Source organism: Mastigoproctus giganteus, chromosome 11, assembly GCF_048544385.1.
Source record: "Mastigoproctus giganteus isolate SK-2022 chromosome 11, ASM4854438v1, whole genome shotgun sequence".
Lineage (NCBI taxonomy): Eukaryota > Metazoa > Arthropoda > Arachnida > Uropygi > Thelyphonidae > Mastigoproctus > Mastigoproctus giganteus.
In genome coordinates, this window is record NC_143585.1 from 89,976,173 (window position 1) to 89,994,019 (window position 17,847).

At 36.4% G+C, this 17,847-nt stretch overlaps 1 protein-coding gene across 1 annotated transcript in view; it reads left to right on the plus strand.

Annotated features, from left to right (window-relative positions):
* LOC150078245 (regulator of G protein signaling loco-like) overlaps positions 1-17,847 on the plus strand; it is a 311,630-nt gene that overhangs the window by 103,626 nt on the left and 190,157 nt on the right. The window contains 1 exon segment of the mRNA XM_090384508.1: positions 9,734-9,832. Coding sequence (XP_090240634.1) covers positions 9,734-9,832 — 99 coding nt within the window.

Consider the following 17,847-nt stretch of genomic DNA (forward strand, 5'->3'; position numbering starts at 1 on the left):
TTAACTCTACAAAAACCTATCCATTAGTTCCTGTCACTAAGAAAGAGGCGGTAAAATTGTCACCTCAAATTGGCCAACTGGAGAAATTTTTTTACTTCGTATATCTTACTCCCCCTTTAAACTTTTTAAGAATTTCATTACTGATAAATAGCAGATTTTCTGTTTATACTCAAGAATAGGCCATATTTGAGCCAAAGAGTTGAAAACACACTTTTAGTGGCGTTGCGTATATTGAACATAATTTCGCTACCAGCACATTCAGCACTTGTGTAATCGGTTAATTGAAGATGACAGAAAATATTTAAAAATAACAAATAAGCAGCATTTTAATGAGTATTTCTATCGGCTCCAATAATAATAGTGGGAATGTCATTCCTTAATATTTCGTCGTTCAGTTTTTGTTTAAAAGAACAAATATGTTGTTAGGTTTCAGTGTTACTTCTATTAGTTTGTTTTTATTTAGTGCTAATTGACGCATTTAAATTTTTTTACCTTTGTATCAGTGATGTAGAGAGTGTCCAAAGTTGAATCAACCATTGGCTTGTTGTCCCATTCACGTTGTATTCATGTGCGCACGAGAATTTCCGTTCGAGTGTACGTAACCCTCGGCCACGGGAGCGTGACGGAGTGGGAAAATGAAGGCATCGGTTGACCTCCGCAGCTAGAGGCATAGGTCTACGTCCTCCCGAGATGAACGTTACGAACGCTTACGGCCCTACGGGAAGGAAAGGGGCCAACCTGTCAACCTGCCTTAGGAACTTGCACACTGCCTATTACAGTTGAGTATTATCATTAATTCCCGTCGTCCTTCCGCCGTCCAGAGATGGGGCATTTAAGTTGATGATGGAACATCACGCTGTACAGAGCGTGCCGGAAAGTTAAAACAAGCGGTTTTAATCATAGTTTCGAAAACGAGCGGAGCGAATACTGGCGCTACACGCCTCTTGAATGATTGGCGGGTTTCAAATTACTGGCCTTGGACTAGAGCTGAAAGTTTGTCAGTACTTGCTCTTTGCATACACTGACAGCCAAGATTGTCTAATGTAATAGTGTACCTTATGCACATCTTAAAAACCAGCATATATATATATATATATATATATATATATATATATATATATATATATATATAGCAAGAAGGCTATATATTAAAAAGAAAACAAAAGCCATATGTGACTCCAATAACCCAACCAGGAAATGAAATATGAAATGCAAGTTCCTTACAGGTTATCATCATCTCTTACCAGTTTCTAGAGACATGGTTTTTAAATATCACTTAAAAAGGGATGCACAAAATTTTATAAAAATTCATAAATCACGTATATAAATCTTCACATACCTTGCTGATCAGGAATTGTATTCATGAGCAGAGATTAATGCACATGAATAAAAAAATTATTAAATAACTTTTGCTCTTCTTCATCTCCGAACAGCCTTCATCTAGAGCATGTAGATTCAGTAAGGAGTTGCTTTGTGGCCTCCACACGTTAATTACTGAACTATATTTCAGTTCTTAATGTTGCACTGGTGTGTCCTGTTCTACAATAGTGAGCCCCCCCTTAAAAACCGTTAATGTATATATGCAAACTTTTAACAATCCAAATGCTCTGTTAGAGGCTATTGGGGTTACCATGTGAAACTTTCAAGCGCCTGAATATTCAAGATTGCTCGTGAATGCACTCTGGCAGTTGTTTTGAAGTCATTTATGCCTGTTCACAAAATTGAACAAGCATAAACTTTACCAACCTCCAAGGTTCCACCATGTGCATGAGTCAGCCTTGCAGTTGCTATGTGATGCAGCTTGGTTTGATCTTAAGTATCATAGCTTAGCTAGAAATAGCATTGCAGTCGTTTGTGAAAAATTATGATCATTCTTTATTGAACAGCCCTCTAATAATAGTTTAAACAACCACAAACCATCATCATTGACCCACCAGCAACTTGTACAGTGCCTCACATACAGTCTAGAGATGAAATGGTCTATTGCTTTTCTTGTAAACTTTGCGACTGGAATAATTTTAGTATAAGCAAAATTTGTATTCGTCAGACCAGATTGCAGCTTTCCGTTCATCACAAGTTTTTATACCTTTTATTCCATATTAGATGGTTTTTTTTTTTTTTAAACCACTTACAGAACATTGGTCTTGGCGGATCCTACCCCAGATATACACTTCTCTTTTCAGGACTTCATTAGTCTTGGGAGCTGGCTGTAGTCCTTGGTTAACCATTTTTGGCAGTTTTTGTTTTGTTTGAAAATCATTTTTGGTTTACTAGACACAATGCTTCTTGCTGATCACAGTCACCTAGCACAGACTTTTGATCACAATTCTGCACTGATTTCTGGTTGATTTTGACTCGCACTGTTCTTTAAAAATTCTTATTACTGTTGTTTATGAAATGCAGTAAATTCAACTACTTCTTTAATAGGATCTCCTTTAGACTTGTTATTTATTGTAGTAGCCATAGCTGAATGGTCAGATGTTGATGGTACGGAATTAAGTGTGTTTGGCTGTGGTTCCAGGCACTTGACAACTGAATACAGGCAACCCCCGTATAACACAGTACTTCTACAACACGGTTTCGCTCTAACACAATTGATAAATTGCATCAATCCTCATTATATAACACGGTTTCGCTCTAACAGAGAATTTCTGTAAACCTCACATAACAGGGTATTTTTGATCATTTGTGACGGGAAAACACTGCTATTATGTTGGATGTAATTTTTCAATATTTACACTCTTTTTGAATCCCTACTGTTGACTCACTAGTCAAAAAAAATCATTGAGAAATCCCTGTATTTTTTATTTTTTTTGGGAAATCCCTGTGTTACATTCTGTTCTATTGAACTTGTGGAAAAATCTAGACTTCAAAGTTTTATTACTTGATAGCACAACAGGCCATCCAAAAGATTCAAGTCATCTAAACATTGAAGTTATGTTGCTACCATCACAGTTGTACTGGGTTAATACAACTTCTTTCAAGGCGCCTCCATAGCCAGGTGGGAAGGAGCAGCAGTTCGTAGCACACGCTTCTTGATTAGACCGGGGTTTGAGCCCGTCACCACCAAATACAGAGGATGCATCAGGGAATGACCACCGCATATTCCCGGAGCAATATGGCCTTAGTTGCTAATGCTCCTAAAAACCAAATAACAATAACAACAACAACCCCTGCTAGCAGAAAGATACATCAAATGGGTGTAGCCAATTCATGTTCTAGCAAGCCAATTCATGTTCTAGCAAGAACAATTTCCCTGTGTCAATTTTTCTGAAAACTGGAATTCCATAGTTGTGGTTCATGTTTAAGTTGTAACAGTTTATTGTTTATCTGAGATTGCCATATATTCTTCTAGCGATTATGGCAAGCTTCTTGTATAAGATGTTTATAATCTGAATATGGGACCTGTGCTTGTGTATAATACTGGTTGATGGGATGTTTAGTGCCTTCATCTGCATTTTCATTTCCAAGAATTCCAGTGTGCCTTGAAAGCAAACAGAATTTCACTGATTGGGAAGTTACAATGTGCTGAATCAAACAAGATTGGATTTGTTTCACAACCAGATTGAAAAGTGGAGTTTGTATTGTAGTGCATCCACTGCACTCGGGAATCTGTATAAATTATGACCTATGGAGGAGGAGAAACACTGATATGATCAAGGGCTAATTTAATTGAGTTGAGTTCGACAGTGTATATGCTGGAATCTACTGAGAGTGGTGTAGAAAGAGTGAAAGTACGAAAGACCAGTGCCACACCTACAGTCATTTCTGTTTTTGATCCATCTGTATATATCTGCATGCATTGGGAATTTGATGATAAAAATGCCACATGAAATTGTTTGATATTTATATATGCTATGAACAACTTTCCCTATATACAAAAATAATTATCACAAGATGGTAAGTATACAGATCATGGAAGATCTGCATCAGAAGTTTCTTGGAACACATTATCTAGCCGAACATCGCAGTGATCTGTTAGCTCTTGCAGGCCTTCCTACAGGTTTACATTTTCTCTAGGCTTATTACAGTAGACTTTCAGAATAACAGCAACTTCAGGAATTCTAGGTGCAGTTATTTCGATTTGTCCATTATCAGTGTTATCATCACTGTCCTCCCCACACACTAGGTAGAAAGGCCCGGGTTCGAATCCCGTCGAGGAAGTTTTTTATGGACTTTTTTCGCTCTGGCTGAATTAGTCGGTCTCAGACATAAATAGCAAGGTTTTTTAATCCAGAAAAAAAAGACAATTCGACCAGAGAACACACGGAATTTACAGACAATACATTAAGGTCACCCAGTTAACTTTCTGGGTGACCCTAATGTAATATATATTTTTTTTTTATGTGAACACCAAACACGAGAGGTAATAGAACCTATAGTACTTAGCACCGTGCTTGGGTTGGAGGTTGAGAAGACAAAAGAAGATATTTGTTGACATTGGACTTGAACTTCTGTAGATTGTAATTTTCAGGAAATACGTATGAAGGAAGGTTGTTCCAGAAAATGGCAGTTGAATGAATAAATGAGGAAGATGAAATGTTGGTTCTATGGGTTTGAAGTTGGACAGTAAATGGATGTTGGCTGGTGGCGGCACACGTTCGGACTGTTTTGAAAGAGAGAGCGGGAATTATAGAAGCCAATTCAGAAGAACAGTGCCCATGGAAGTATCTGTAGAAGAGGCATGCAGCAGAAACAGTACGTCTATGAGAAAGCGAGTGGAGAGACTCTGTTAGAGATGAATCATTAATTAACCTAACTGCCCTCTTCTGAATGGAATCAAGAAGCCTGAGAGAGGTTTTGTGGGGCACCACCCCAGATGTGGGAACAATATTCCATGGCAGGGCGGATTTGCGATTTATATAGAGTGAGCAGCTGTTTGGAAGAAAAGTAACGCCGAGAGTGAAAGAGAAAACCAAGTTTTTTAGATGCAGAGGAAGCAATATTTGTAATGTGCTTGTGCCAAGAGAGATTAGAAGTCAGGGTAATCCCCAAAAGAGATATATCATTTTGCCTAGAAATCGGAGTTTCACTAAAGATAAGCATAGGAGCAGAAGAATCCTTTTTGCGAGATATAAGACAAAACTGTTTTAGAAGAGTTGAAATCAACTAAGTTGTCTTTGCCCCACTGGAGAATTACCTGAAGATCAGCATTTAAGGAATTGGTAGAGATTTTCGAGAAGTTAAATGTAATAGATAATGTGATAGTTTGGATTATATCAAGTTTGTCACTAAGCTTTAATGTTGTCTTCTTTTCTTCTCTGTATGAGGTTTATTAACTTTAGGAGCCATAGTGAGGGGTTTTTAATTTAAAATTAATGTAAAACAGCAGTATAATCCGTGATATCAGTACAGAATTCACTTTCAGAATGGCATATGTAAACAAATACAGTATTCATGTGACTTGACATTTTCTTTTTTTCAGCACTGCAAAACACCTGCGCTGTATGTAAACATCCGATCTCAATGTGCTGTTATCTCGAATGTGTCATTATTTCAACAGTCTACTGTATTATAGTTCATTTTTAACTGTGGGTCAAACAGATATGGCTATATGGAATGTGCTGATTGGCTCTGTATCTTCACTACATAAGTTAGGAGTAGTAATTCTCTCCTAAGATGAAGAAATGGCTCATTTGCTTCTGTGTACAAACTCTCAACAGGAGATTCCAGAATGCTCCAAGGTTATCCATAGGCACAGTGATGGATTGGATTAAGCCACTCAATGGCACATTTTCTAGCAGAAATATATACAGGCACACCATAGTTCAGTCAAGATCTAATAAGTGTATATGGTATGAGTGAAGTAGGATGCATCTACAGTACATCATGTCATAGCTGATATTACTTTAAGGATATTCATCTTTTTCTAGCAAATAGTTTGGCTCTTCATTAAGGGTTTCAGAAAGATGAGTTTACTGTCTAGAGATACCTAAGAGACATTGTCAGAGAGCATTATACGATGAGTTCTCAATTGAAATTCAGGTTCAAGATGTACTTTGCATTTTTTACACAAATATACTACAATAGTTTCCTGTTTGGAGAGGTGATAGCCATTTTGTGATATCCACTGTTCTATTTTAGTGATGGCACATTGCAATTGTCATTTGATACGGTTCATGTTTTGGGATTGGCATGAGATAGTAAGGACACACACACACACACACACACACACACACACACACACACACACACACACACACACACACACACACACACACACACACACACACAGGCTAGCCGGGTGGGTAAAGTGCTTGCCTGGCAACCCAAAGGTCGCGGGTTCGAATCCCGCCTCGGGCTTGGATCCAAAGTACTGCAAAAACCTTGGGAGGTGCATTATGGCCACAGAAGCCGATGCGCCAATAACTACCAAAAAAAAAAAAAAAAAACACACACACACATATATTTCAACAGTAGAAGGAATGTGTTTTGTAATTTGGTTTATTCTGATGGCAAAGAGTGTAGCACTGAGAACAGAGCCCAGTGGGACTCCCTTCTGGTTGAAAGATTGGGAGAGGGCACTTTGATAATAAACCTGAATGTTACGGGTTTGTGGGAAGCTCTATATTAGAAGTGGCAAATGCCCTTGCAGGCCAAGCATGTGTAGATCTTGAAAAACACCACAATGCCAAGTGGTGTCAAATGCCTTTTGGATGGTGTTAATTGTAATGCATCTCCAAGGGTTCCCCCAAATCTGCATCAAGCAATGTAAAGGTAAAGGCAAAGTGCAGCCATTATCAACCCACTGCAGGATGGAAGCCTCTTCAACAATTCATGCTGAGGGAAATGGACCATAATCTGCCACGCTGGTCCAGTGCGGGTTGCCAGATCGACCATATTCAGCAGTCATGGGCTTGAACCCCGGTCTACTCAAAGAGCGTGTGCTACTGCACTCCCGCTCCTGACCACTCGGCTGCGGAGGCTTGTAATGAATACAAATTCTGTAAAGGCCAGATTTATGTAGGTTTAGTGTGGATTGGGTTGGTTGTGTTGTTCATCTGGCCTCTTAGCCTAGGGGCTTGTGTTTTCACAAAGAAAACTCTAGTTTACCATCCAGTGGCACGAGGAGGCGGGCTGGACAATAGGAAGTATAAAGAACTGGTGGAGTGAACACTGTGGTAGCGAAGGCTACAGACAAGGAGAGTCCAGTAAAAAAAAAAAACAAAAAAAAACAGCGAAGCTTAGAAGGGAAGATAGGAAGTGGGAGGGAATTAAAATGGCAGAGAAAGGGCGGCAGTGGTGAAGGCACCCACCTGATTGAAAGGGGGGACAGAAGAGGGTCCCCAAAGCAGGATGGGCATCCTGCTCAGAGTGGGAGGTAACAGTTGGCAGTGGGATAACCACTAGTTAAGGGGGGGGGTAAGAGAACAACCAACCCAGGTGGTAGTAGTGAAAGTTCATAGGGAAAGGGATCCCTATCTTGGAGCACCTATTTGGTGCTCTGTCCCACACTTGTCAGGAGTCAAGTCTTGCTGACCAGTGTCTGCATCCCACACCACACCGCCTAAGTAGCCATGATGTGGTGTCTGCTTGGATGGGCAGGAGGCCATAAATGGTGACCTGCTCATCATCCAATCCTAATAGGAAAGACAATTTAATACACTCATAATCTCTTTCACAATCTGCTTCCATTCTGTTTTTTATGCTTTTTTTCTTACATTTTACACCTTCTTTTGATGTAGTCTCCTATTGAAGGTTGGCGATGACCACCCTATACTTTTCTCTTGTCTTTTACACATTATATAATTTTTTTCTGTTAAATTGTTTTTTTTCCCCATACATCCATTCTCTTTCTCACACCAGGGGGAAATGCAATGGTGTGTAGTGAAATTTAAGATAAAATACTTTTAAGATTTACTTAAAAAATAGTTTAAATTTAAAGAACAGCTAAAATAAGGGTTAGTATTAATAAAACTTACTAAGGATTAAAATTTGTGTTCTTTCTCACTAACAACACAGGCTTCCCATTCATTATTTCAAGCATTCATTTCAGTTATTCAATTCCATTCTCTCTGTACTGCATGCCCAGGCCCCTCAACTCAATATTACCATTCAGTTGGGGTGCAGTCCCAGTACATGTCTTATGCCAGGGAGGAATGCAGTGGGTGTATTGGTATTGTAAAATTCATTTGTATTAGTGTGTATACTCTATATATTTAACAAGTCTCAGTTACATTCATACCTTCATTCACTCCCATTTACCAAAACTGTCATTCACTCTCTTTTGCTTCCATGCAGGGTTGTTTTTTTTTCACCATAACTTCACGTTCTTTACCTTTCACCACAGTTTCTATTTCACTCTATCACATTCATTCAGTGCTCAGCGCATTCACTCAATTTTTTCATTCATTCATTAATTTCATTCTACATTGCATCCCCTTGCAACAAGCTTACTAATATTATTCAGCTGAGTTGCTTCAAGGCTGACTGTACATCTCACCCCCTTTATATTTACTTAGTGAGTGTGGAGCCCCCAGGTCAGGGTAACCATGGGGGGGACCCAGTCATCAATTCGATTATGTCCAATATAAGTATCTTTCAGGGTGCTGGTTACAGTTGCACTGTCAGATTAAAATGTAATCATCTAGGTGTGGCGGGAGACACAGGCATTTTGGCTATGGATTATCGTTTGGCTGTGGGGGAGGCTGTAGGGCCTGTCTCTGCATGTTTCGTCTAATTTCAAATACTTGATGGGTCAAGTTTGTGAATGCCTTATATATATTTTCATATATAATAAATTAATGTTCCTGTCCTCTTGGAAGGGGACAAATTTCAGCTATTAACTGTGTTTTCTGGATTTCATAGATTGTATATTCATAAAGAATGTATGCCCAGTCTTTACTCTCGGCCACAGGTACAATCTGGGTCATCAGTCAACCCTAAGGAAGTTGGTTTTGCCTTTAGGGAGCCATGACTTGTCAATATGAAGGTTATAAACAATCCAAGGATGTACCACTTTGGTGGCTTTAGACTAGCCATTGCCACCTGTGGCAGAAACCTTTTGGTAACAGCAGCTCTGGTTTCCTGCATTTTGGATATTGAGGCATACCATTACCAGGTGTTCATTTTTAATGAAGGCATTCCAGACATTTGCCTCAACTTTGATCATAAGATCTAGGGAGGGCCAGTTTTTCCGAAAATCATATTGATTTTCACTAATCAGTGGTTGAGATTCCAGGTAAAAATTCCTTAAGGAATTTTTACAATGCTGCAAAACAGCTTTCATGACATTTCAAGATGTATTTAAAACCACAAATAGACAAATAACATTGGGGTGTTCAGTCAGTGCAAGCTTGTAATAGATACAGAATTCATAAGGAGAGGGCGCCTCCGTAGCCAAGGTGGGAAGGAGCAGCAGTGCTCCTTCCCACGTTAGCACACACTTCTTGACTAGACTGGGGTTTGAGCCCATCACCACCAAATACGGAGGATGTGGAAAGGTCAGGGAATGACCACCGCATATTCCCTGAGCAATATGGCCTTAGTTGCTAATGCTCCTAAAAACCAAATAACAATAACATAAGGAGAGTGTCATTTACAGTAATAGTATTTTTATTATTTTTAAGACTACTACATAAGCTTTACATCTTTTCATCATTTTACTAATACTAATAAACTAATGTATTTTATTTCTAAAATGATTGCCGAATTTTTCAACTTGTTTTAAGCATTTGATATATATTTATTTAGATAGTACATCTTAATATTTTTAATTATAATTTTTTTTTAGATGGAACATGGTTTGGAAATGACAAAGAAATGGGCTAGAACATCTTCTCTGCGCAGGCATTTTGGATGTAAACGTAATGTACATCGTAGTACACATGAGGTAATATTTTACATATGAGTTAAAGTTGTGTGTGTGTGTGTGTGTATTTAAGGTTGAAGTAATAAAGCGAGAGAAAAAGAGCACATATCTTATGATATAGCTCTGCTGAAAGTTTTCCCTCCTTAAAGGAAAAATGCCACAATTCTCGTAAATTCAGGGTATTTACTTTTCTCTGCTGTCTTATTCACAATCTAATATTTTTATATATTTGGCCTTTTTCTAATTTAAATACTTCATATATTTTTTTTTCTTCAAAACACTTAATATATCACAGGCATGTGGTTATTAGCTTTCTTTTCTACTAATACAGTAGGGCCTCGCTTCTCTGCATTCTGCTAATATGGCATTTTTCGGCATGACACACTCAGCAACCGAGTTCGAGAAGGGTGTGTGGAACCATTTTATTGTCTGTTATTTAGTCTGTTTACAGCATATGATAGTGTAGCCATATTATTAGGTTTTGATGATATGCATTTGCAAGTATAAAAAAGCTATGTTCCACTTTTCGGTGGGGGGGGGTGGTCTGAAACCTAACCAGCCGTATGAGTGGGCCCTACTGTACTTACTTAGCCAGGGCCCCCTCTCTGAGAGGTTGATCGTTACACCCCTAGCCTACCCGAGTATTCTTTAAAACTCTTCTCTTTGCTTTATATCTTTCCACTTCCTACCCTTTGTTTTTCCATCCATTGAGCTATTAGTGTAACACGAGGGCAATATAGACAGTCGTACTTTCCTTTCCTCTATACTATCTTTGCCTCATTTCATCCATTACTTTTCTCCTCCCTTAGCATGCTTTATTTCCTTTCCCGATACCATTTGTCTGCTTCCTTATCTAATTTTGCACAAAAATTGCTTCTTTGGCTAATTTTTGCATGCTAAATTATTTCTGTATCACCAACCTACTATTACTCTAGATTTGACTTTTTCCACACACATTGATTTATTTTTTTAAATTTTATCTTATTTCTTATGTAATTGATTTAATTTTATTGCAAACACTGCTTTGGGACTACCCTGCCTATTTTTATGGAAGATTTTACTGTTTTTGCCCTCCTTTTTAGTAAAAAAAAATTTTTTTAATGCACTCTATTTAGAGTTTCCTTTAAATATTTTTCTTCCATAACTATACATAAGCATAGAAACGCAATTTATTGATACATGATCAGGTGTAGTTCCCCAATGAAATACCTGTATTATGAGTCAATTCTTTTATAGCATGCATCAAATATTTTAACTTTTTTTTTCTTTCCCTTATACAGGCATACCTCGAATAACGAATAGGATGCGTTCTACGAAATTACTTCGTTAAGCGAAACTTCGTTTTCAGAGGTAAAAATACTATGGCCAGAATAGGGATACGTTCCTACGTAAAGAAAATGAAAAGCTTTTTTTCCGAACAAAGAAAAGTTTTATTAAATAAACAGTCAACTTACATACAAAGTGAAATCACATTTTAAAATACGAGTCTAAAGTTGTTGTTTATGCTCTTTTTCTCTTTCATTTAGCAATTGCCTATACGGAGTTATTGCATTTAACACTGATCGCTTAACAGTAACACTTCTTCCTAAATCAGGATCATTTTCACTAAAAAATTTAAAACGTTTTCAATGTCATTTAAGTACCTTTTTTTTTTAAATCTTTGGTTGTTAACACTTTTTCGGCAGGAACTTCTCTAACTTCGTCTTCATTAACTTTGTCTTCGTTGCTAACAAGGTTTTCTAAATCTTCCACTAAAAAAAACATCATCTTCTGCATTCAATAAATTTCTAACATCCTCTTCATCGACATTTTCGAAACCTATTGATTGAGCCATCTGGATAACTTCATTTCTAATTTCTTGGATGTTATTTTCTTCTTCTAGTACAACTTCTGGGCCAAACTTATTTTGCCATATTTTGCGCCAAACTCCATTTAAGCATTTCTTAGTGACTTCTTTCCAAGAACTATCAATGTTTTCAATTGCGTTTTTAATGGTGTAGTTTTTCCAAAAAGTTTTAACTGTCATTTCCTCTTTATCCTCTAGTTCAGTTAAACTGCTTAATGTTCGACGCAGATAATAAGCTTTAAATGATGCTATTACTCCCTGATCCAATGGTTGAATCAGGGAAGTTGTGTTTGCTGGAAGAAACACAACTTTGACAGGAATGCATGTGTCCAACGTGTTAAGATCAGTAGGATGTCCCGGAGCATTGTCTAACAACAAAAAGAGCTTTTTCTTCAAAGTTGTTTTTTTTTGACAATACCTTTTACTTCAGGACAAAAGTGGTTAACAAACCAATCAGTAAATAACTCCTTGGTAACCCACGCTTTTCTATTTGCTTTCCATATTACAGGTAAATTCATTTTTATGTTACCTTTTAACGCCCTCGGATTTTCTGAATGGTAAACTAATAACAATTTTAATTTATAATTGCCAGAGGCATTTGATCCAAAGAGTAACGTTAAACGGTCTTTGGCTGCTTTGAACCCAGCAGTTGATTTTTCTTCAATAGAAATGAAGCTTTTTGTTGGTAGCCGTTTCCAGAACAAACCGCTTTCGTCAACATTGAACACCAAATATGGAAAATTTTCACGTTCAATTATTTCCTTTAGTTTTTCTGGAAACTTACTTGCAGCTTCTCCTGTTAATTTTACACTATGAATCCTGGCCCGTTCTTTAAATTTCTCGAACCAACCACGAGAAGCCCCAAAGGTTTCCGTAATTTCTTCAGTTTGTTTAGATTTCAGGTGATTAAACTGGAATAATTTTTTTTTTTATGTTAAATGGGGCTTGAAATTGCCGACTTCGTTATATCGAAGCTTCGTTATCAGAGGTAACGTTAACCGAGGTATGCCTGTATTTAGGTTTTTATAACATCAAATTATTTTTCCCACCCATTTCACGCTTGCTATTTCTTTGCAATTAAGTAATCATTTTTCCTTATAGCTTCTTTCCTTCTGAGTGGCTTATTAATTCAGCCTTTAATTTTTTATGCCTCTGTATTATTTAGGTTTTTTCACATTCCCTATCATTCGCCTTTAATACTTCTCTTTCTTGTAATCGTTTTCCTACTAGTTTTGGCACCTTGTGTTCTTTACACTTTCATCTGTTGGCCCTTTTTCTTTTGCTTTATTACTTGAAACTGAAATATATACTTTTGTATCCTTTATTGCTGTTTAGTACACTTGGTATATAACTTTTATAGCATAATAAGCCCATATTTCCATACATATCACTTTTGATTGTTTTATACAATCTCTCTCTCTCTCTCTCTCTCTCTCTCTCTCTCTTATTTTTTATTATGTTCTAAATCAGTGGTTTTCGACCTTTTTTTAATAACTGCACCCGTAAGTAATTTATTTTATTTTGTGACACCCCTTCTCAATTTTCTGCCTGTTAGATCCGATTCTGTCTCTGCATATATATATAAAATAGGACCAATTTATAAATATTTTATATAAAGTAATATAATATAATATAATTATACACGAATAGATTCGGTTTTATATTTTCGGCTTCTACCAACATAACTAACATAAAATCCAATTAAATAGCATGTATCTATTTTACTAAGGCTATAATAAAAAAAAAAAAAAAATATATATATATATAGATATGTATGTATGTATGTATGTATGCATTCTCGCTTTACGAGTTCCCGGGTTTATGAGTTTTTTTTTTTTTCCAAGTATCAACAAAATCGAAATTATGAACATTAATTCCAAAAAATGAATGTTAAACATTCATAAATACTGCATTTCAAACCATGCACGTAGTTATACAGTACAGTGTATCCCACTTTATGATATTAATCCGTTACCATCATATCGTGAAAATATCGTAATGTGAACCCAATTACACATAATTCATTCCATGACCTCGGAAGTTCAAATTTTCACTATATAACTCCCTAAAAGGTCGTTTTTATAGTGTAAATTGTATTAGTTACCAACTCAAATCATTAAACACACTACACTTACATTTTTATCATATGTTCCTTTATAAGAACCAATTTTAAACGGCATTGTGATATTTTTCTAAAGCACATTTCTGGAAGTTACGACCATAAAACAATAAAAACAATTTGCACTTTCCGCTTTATTGGGCTTTTCTGTTACTGCAAGCAATTATAAACGGATAGTAAACTCAATGTTATTGCATTTGTGAAAATACCGATAGCTGGAATTGTGGGTTTTTATGTTATTATGGTGAAATGTTACTGAAATCTTCAATCGTATAAAAAGCATAAATAAATTTTCAGAATCTTCTCTTCATTCCTTTTTTTTTTTTTTTTTTTTAAAGCTTCATGAACTTGTTGCTCCACACAAATCGTGTTAGTTGCTGTTGTTGTTTGTTATTTGTTTTTTTTAGGAGCATTAGCAACTAAGGCCATATTGCTCCAGGGATATGCGGTGGTCACGGGCTCGAACCCCAGTCTAATCAAGAAGCGTGTGCTGCGCACTTGCCCACCTGGCTACAGAGGCGTCGTGTGTTAGTTGCAATTTGTGCGTTCCGTTAAAAAAATGCTTATGCATGCTATTGAAATTTATCTTGAAAATAAACACCTCTTGAAGCATTTCTGAAGGTGACTCCTTGTGCAACAAACCGAGTGCCGAGCCAATAATGAGTGATCAACAAGTATGCATTTAGTCAATGATGATGAAGAATAAACATTCTTTAACATTTGCAAGTCATAAATAATTTCTCTATTATTGTAATTTCCTTGATTTTACAGGCTATGTTTTAATTTCATTGTCTATGGGAAATAAATTTCTGCTTTACAAGCACGTGCTAGGAACGAATTAACTCGTAAAGTCGAGAACTACCTGTATATATATATATATAATATTAAAAAAATATGTTATATGATAGTTATTACAATAATATAACTATAAACAAAATTACAATTCATAGTACAAATTATATAATATATATATATATAATAATTTTATTCTTTATATAGAGGTACTAAGTAAACATCAATAATAGTTCACCACAAAATTAAAAAGATGCCATACACCTTTTTATAATGAAATAAATATAAATTTAAAAAAAAGAAAGTTTAAGTAACTTAAACCCAAATTACGTGGCACTCCTGGAATGCTGTTGCGGCACCCCAGTTGAAAACCACTATCCTAAATTATTGTAAGGGATTGTGACAGAAATTCTAACAAAAGCAATAAATGAAAATAAAAACAAATCTACTTTGAATAACCCAGAAGTCATACTTTACGCTAAACTGTAGCAGTTATTATTATTTTTTTTTTTCAGTATACAGAACAAAACTCTTCCATTGACGAACAAAACTCTCATATTGACTAACTATTTTAATCAATGAAAATCGGCGCCTCCGTAGCCAGGTGGAAAGGAGCAACAGTGCGTAGCACACACTTCTTGATTACACCGGGGTTCGAGCCCGTCACCACCAAACACGGAGGATGCGGAAAGGTCAGGGAATGACCACCGCATATCCCGGAGCAATATGGCCTTAGTTGCTAATGCTCCTAAAAACCAAACAACAAACAAATAATCAATGAAAATCTTAAGATTAGGCAACTTTATAAAGTATATGTGCAGGACTACTGATTTCTCAAAATTATATACAGATGAACCAAAATCTAACACCTCCACAAGTACAGCAGCAGCAGTTTCTCAAATAGTGTCAGTTTTATACAGCTCCTGACAATGCGACGACTATATTGCTGGACTGAACCAATGTGTGTTGAATAAAAGTTCTACCTGTTGATTATTGATTGTTATATGTTAAGCCCAATGGATGCATATATGGCACCTCCACACAAATAACAAACTCAAAAAAAAAAAAAAAACAATATTTGTGGAACTCTAGCATCCATCTAAATAGAAAGGAGGAAGCTGTTCTTGCCAGGGCATGCACTGGCTACTCACACCTAACTAACTTTTTTTTACTCACTGGGGGAAGGCCCCACCTCAGTGTCCCAATTGCCACTCTTTATTCACAATAAAATATATTCTCATAAACTGTACTTATTTGTAAACTAATAGGTACAAATTTACATGTATCTGTCACACCTACGGGAACCTCTAGCACAATAACACATAGCAGAATTGTCCCTGTACTCATATTTAACTACTGTTTATAAATTATGTGGTTCAAAACTTAGACAGTACTGTTTAAGAAACCTTGAGAGGCTCAATATGCCTATAGGAGCCCTTGTGCCACTAAACACCTAACCACAGACTTTTTACCATAGGTTGATTTTAATTCAGGTGATTTTCTGAAAGATTCTGTTATGACTTTGATATGGAGAACTACTTGTTTTCTACGTTTGACATGTCTGTGTCAGTGAAGGAATATAGATCTTATGTTGCTGCTTTTTTTTTTTTTTTTTTTTTTTAACTCTATCATCTAACACTCATAATGAACCCAACTTGTAAAACATTAAACATAACAGGAAGTAGTTTGGCAAAACAGTGATTTTCTTGTCACAGTTCTAACCTTTGTCATTCACTGTTTGAGAAACCACCATTTTGCAGCCATTGACAAAAGAAACTAAATGTGCATTACCAGTTCATATGTTTGTGTTATCACTGTAACACTTCTACTACAGAGACTAGCCAACATGGTTCTTAATTTACAATATGAAGTACAGTATTTCAGCCGACCGGGCTAGTCAGGTGGGTAAAGTGCCTGCCTGGCAACCCAAAGGTCACGGGTTCGAATCCCGCCTCGGGCTTGGATCAAAGTACTGCAAAAATCTTGGGAGGTGCAGTATGGCCACAGAAGCCGATGCGCCAACAACTACCAAAAAAAAAACAGTATTTCAAATTGCACTGAATAATGTATGTGCATATTCTTAGCTAAAAATAAGAAAAGTTCTTATAAACACGCATCTCTAAAGTCTTTATTTCTGAGATATTAAAAATTAATCATAAATTACAAAACACGAAAAGAAACTGAAATAATTATATAAAAAGAAAACATCTAAAGAAGCTTTTCAACATGATCTCCATTTTGTTTAGTGCTGCTTTCAGTGCCATGAATCCCACAAATCCTTGCCATGTCTTCTCATTTCAGGTCTGGTCTTAATTGTTTTGGCAGCTTTCAAAATGTGATTTCTCAGTTTGTCTTGCATGGTAATAGCCATAGATTTCGTGGACCCCCACTCAACGTAATCTAAGAGTGCGAGGTCAGGTAATCATAGTGGCCATTGTACAGGGCCATTCAATGCTCATCAATTATTGTACTTCATACTTAAAAAGTAGTCAGCAACATCATGAGAAAAGTGGGCTGGTGCAATGGCATATACAGACCACATCCTTTGCTGATTTTAAAGGGGCATATCTTCCAATAGTTTCCACAGATTTTTCTGCAAAAAATGTAGGAATGCCATTCCTTGAAAGCCTTGCTGATTAAAAAATTAAATAAATAAGAACCAATAAGATTGTTTCAAAGTATTCCACATTAAAGGGAAAGGTGTGTTGATAATGAGTACTGACAATTTTATGTGAGTTTTTCTTTACCTAAGTATGAATGTTAAGAATTTCTTGAAAAATGTGATTTACCTGGAAAAAACTGAGGATCACATATACATCGGAAAATGAGCAAAAATTAAAAGAAGGTTTTGCATTATTGATATTTTATGGCAGCAATTTTCAACTGGTGTGCCATGAAGGGTCCACAGATGTGCTACTGGAGTTTAGGGGAAGGTTGAAAAGAAGCGAAAAAAAAATTGTCGAGGTAAATTTTAGAAGTACTGTATATTTTTCATAAAAGGCTGATAAAAATGAAAACAATAACAGTTTAATAAAAAAAGTTATAGTAAAATTCCAAGAACTTCTGTTCCTATTATTGCAGATCCCAAAACAACTGCAATGAATTTTTACCTCCCCACCTTTCACTCTTGGCAAGCCGCTTGTGTCAGTCTTCAGTCAGCTTTTGTTCGGATCAGGTGTGTTATTCCGTGTGATTATGCAGTAATGCATTTTTGTTTGTTATTTCTATTTTTTAGTTATTTTCTTATTCATTTGTTATTTCTGAATTTAGTTGGTTTTT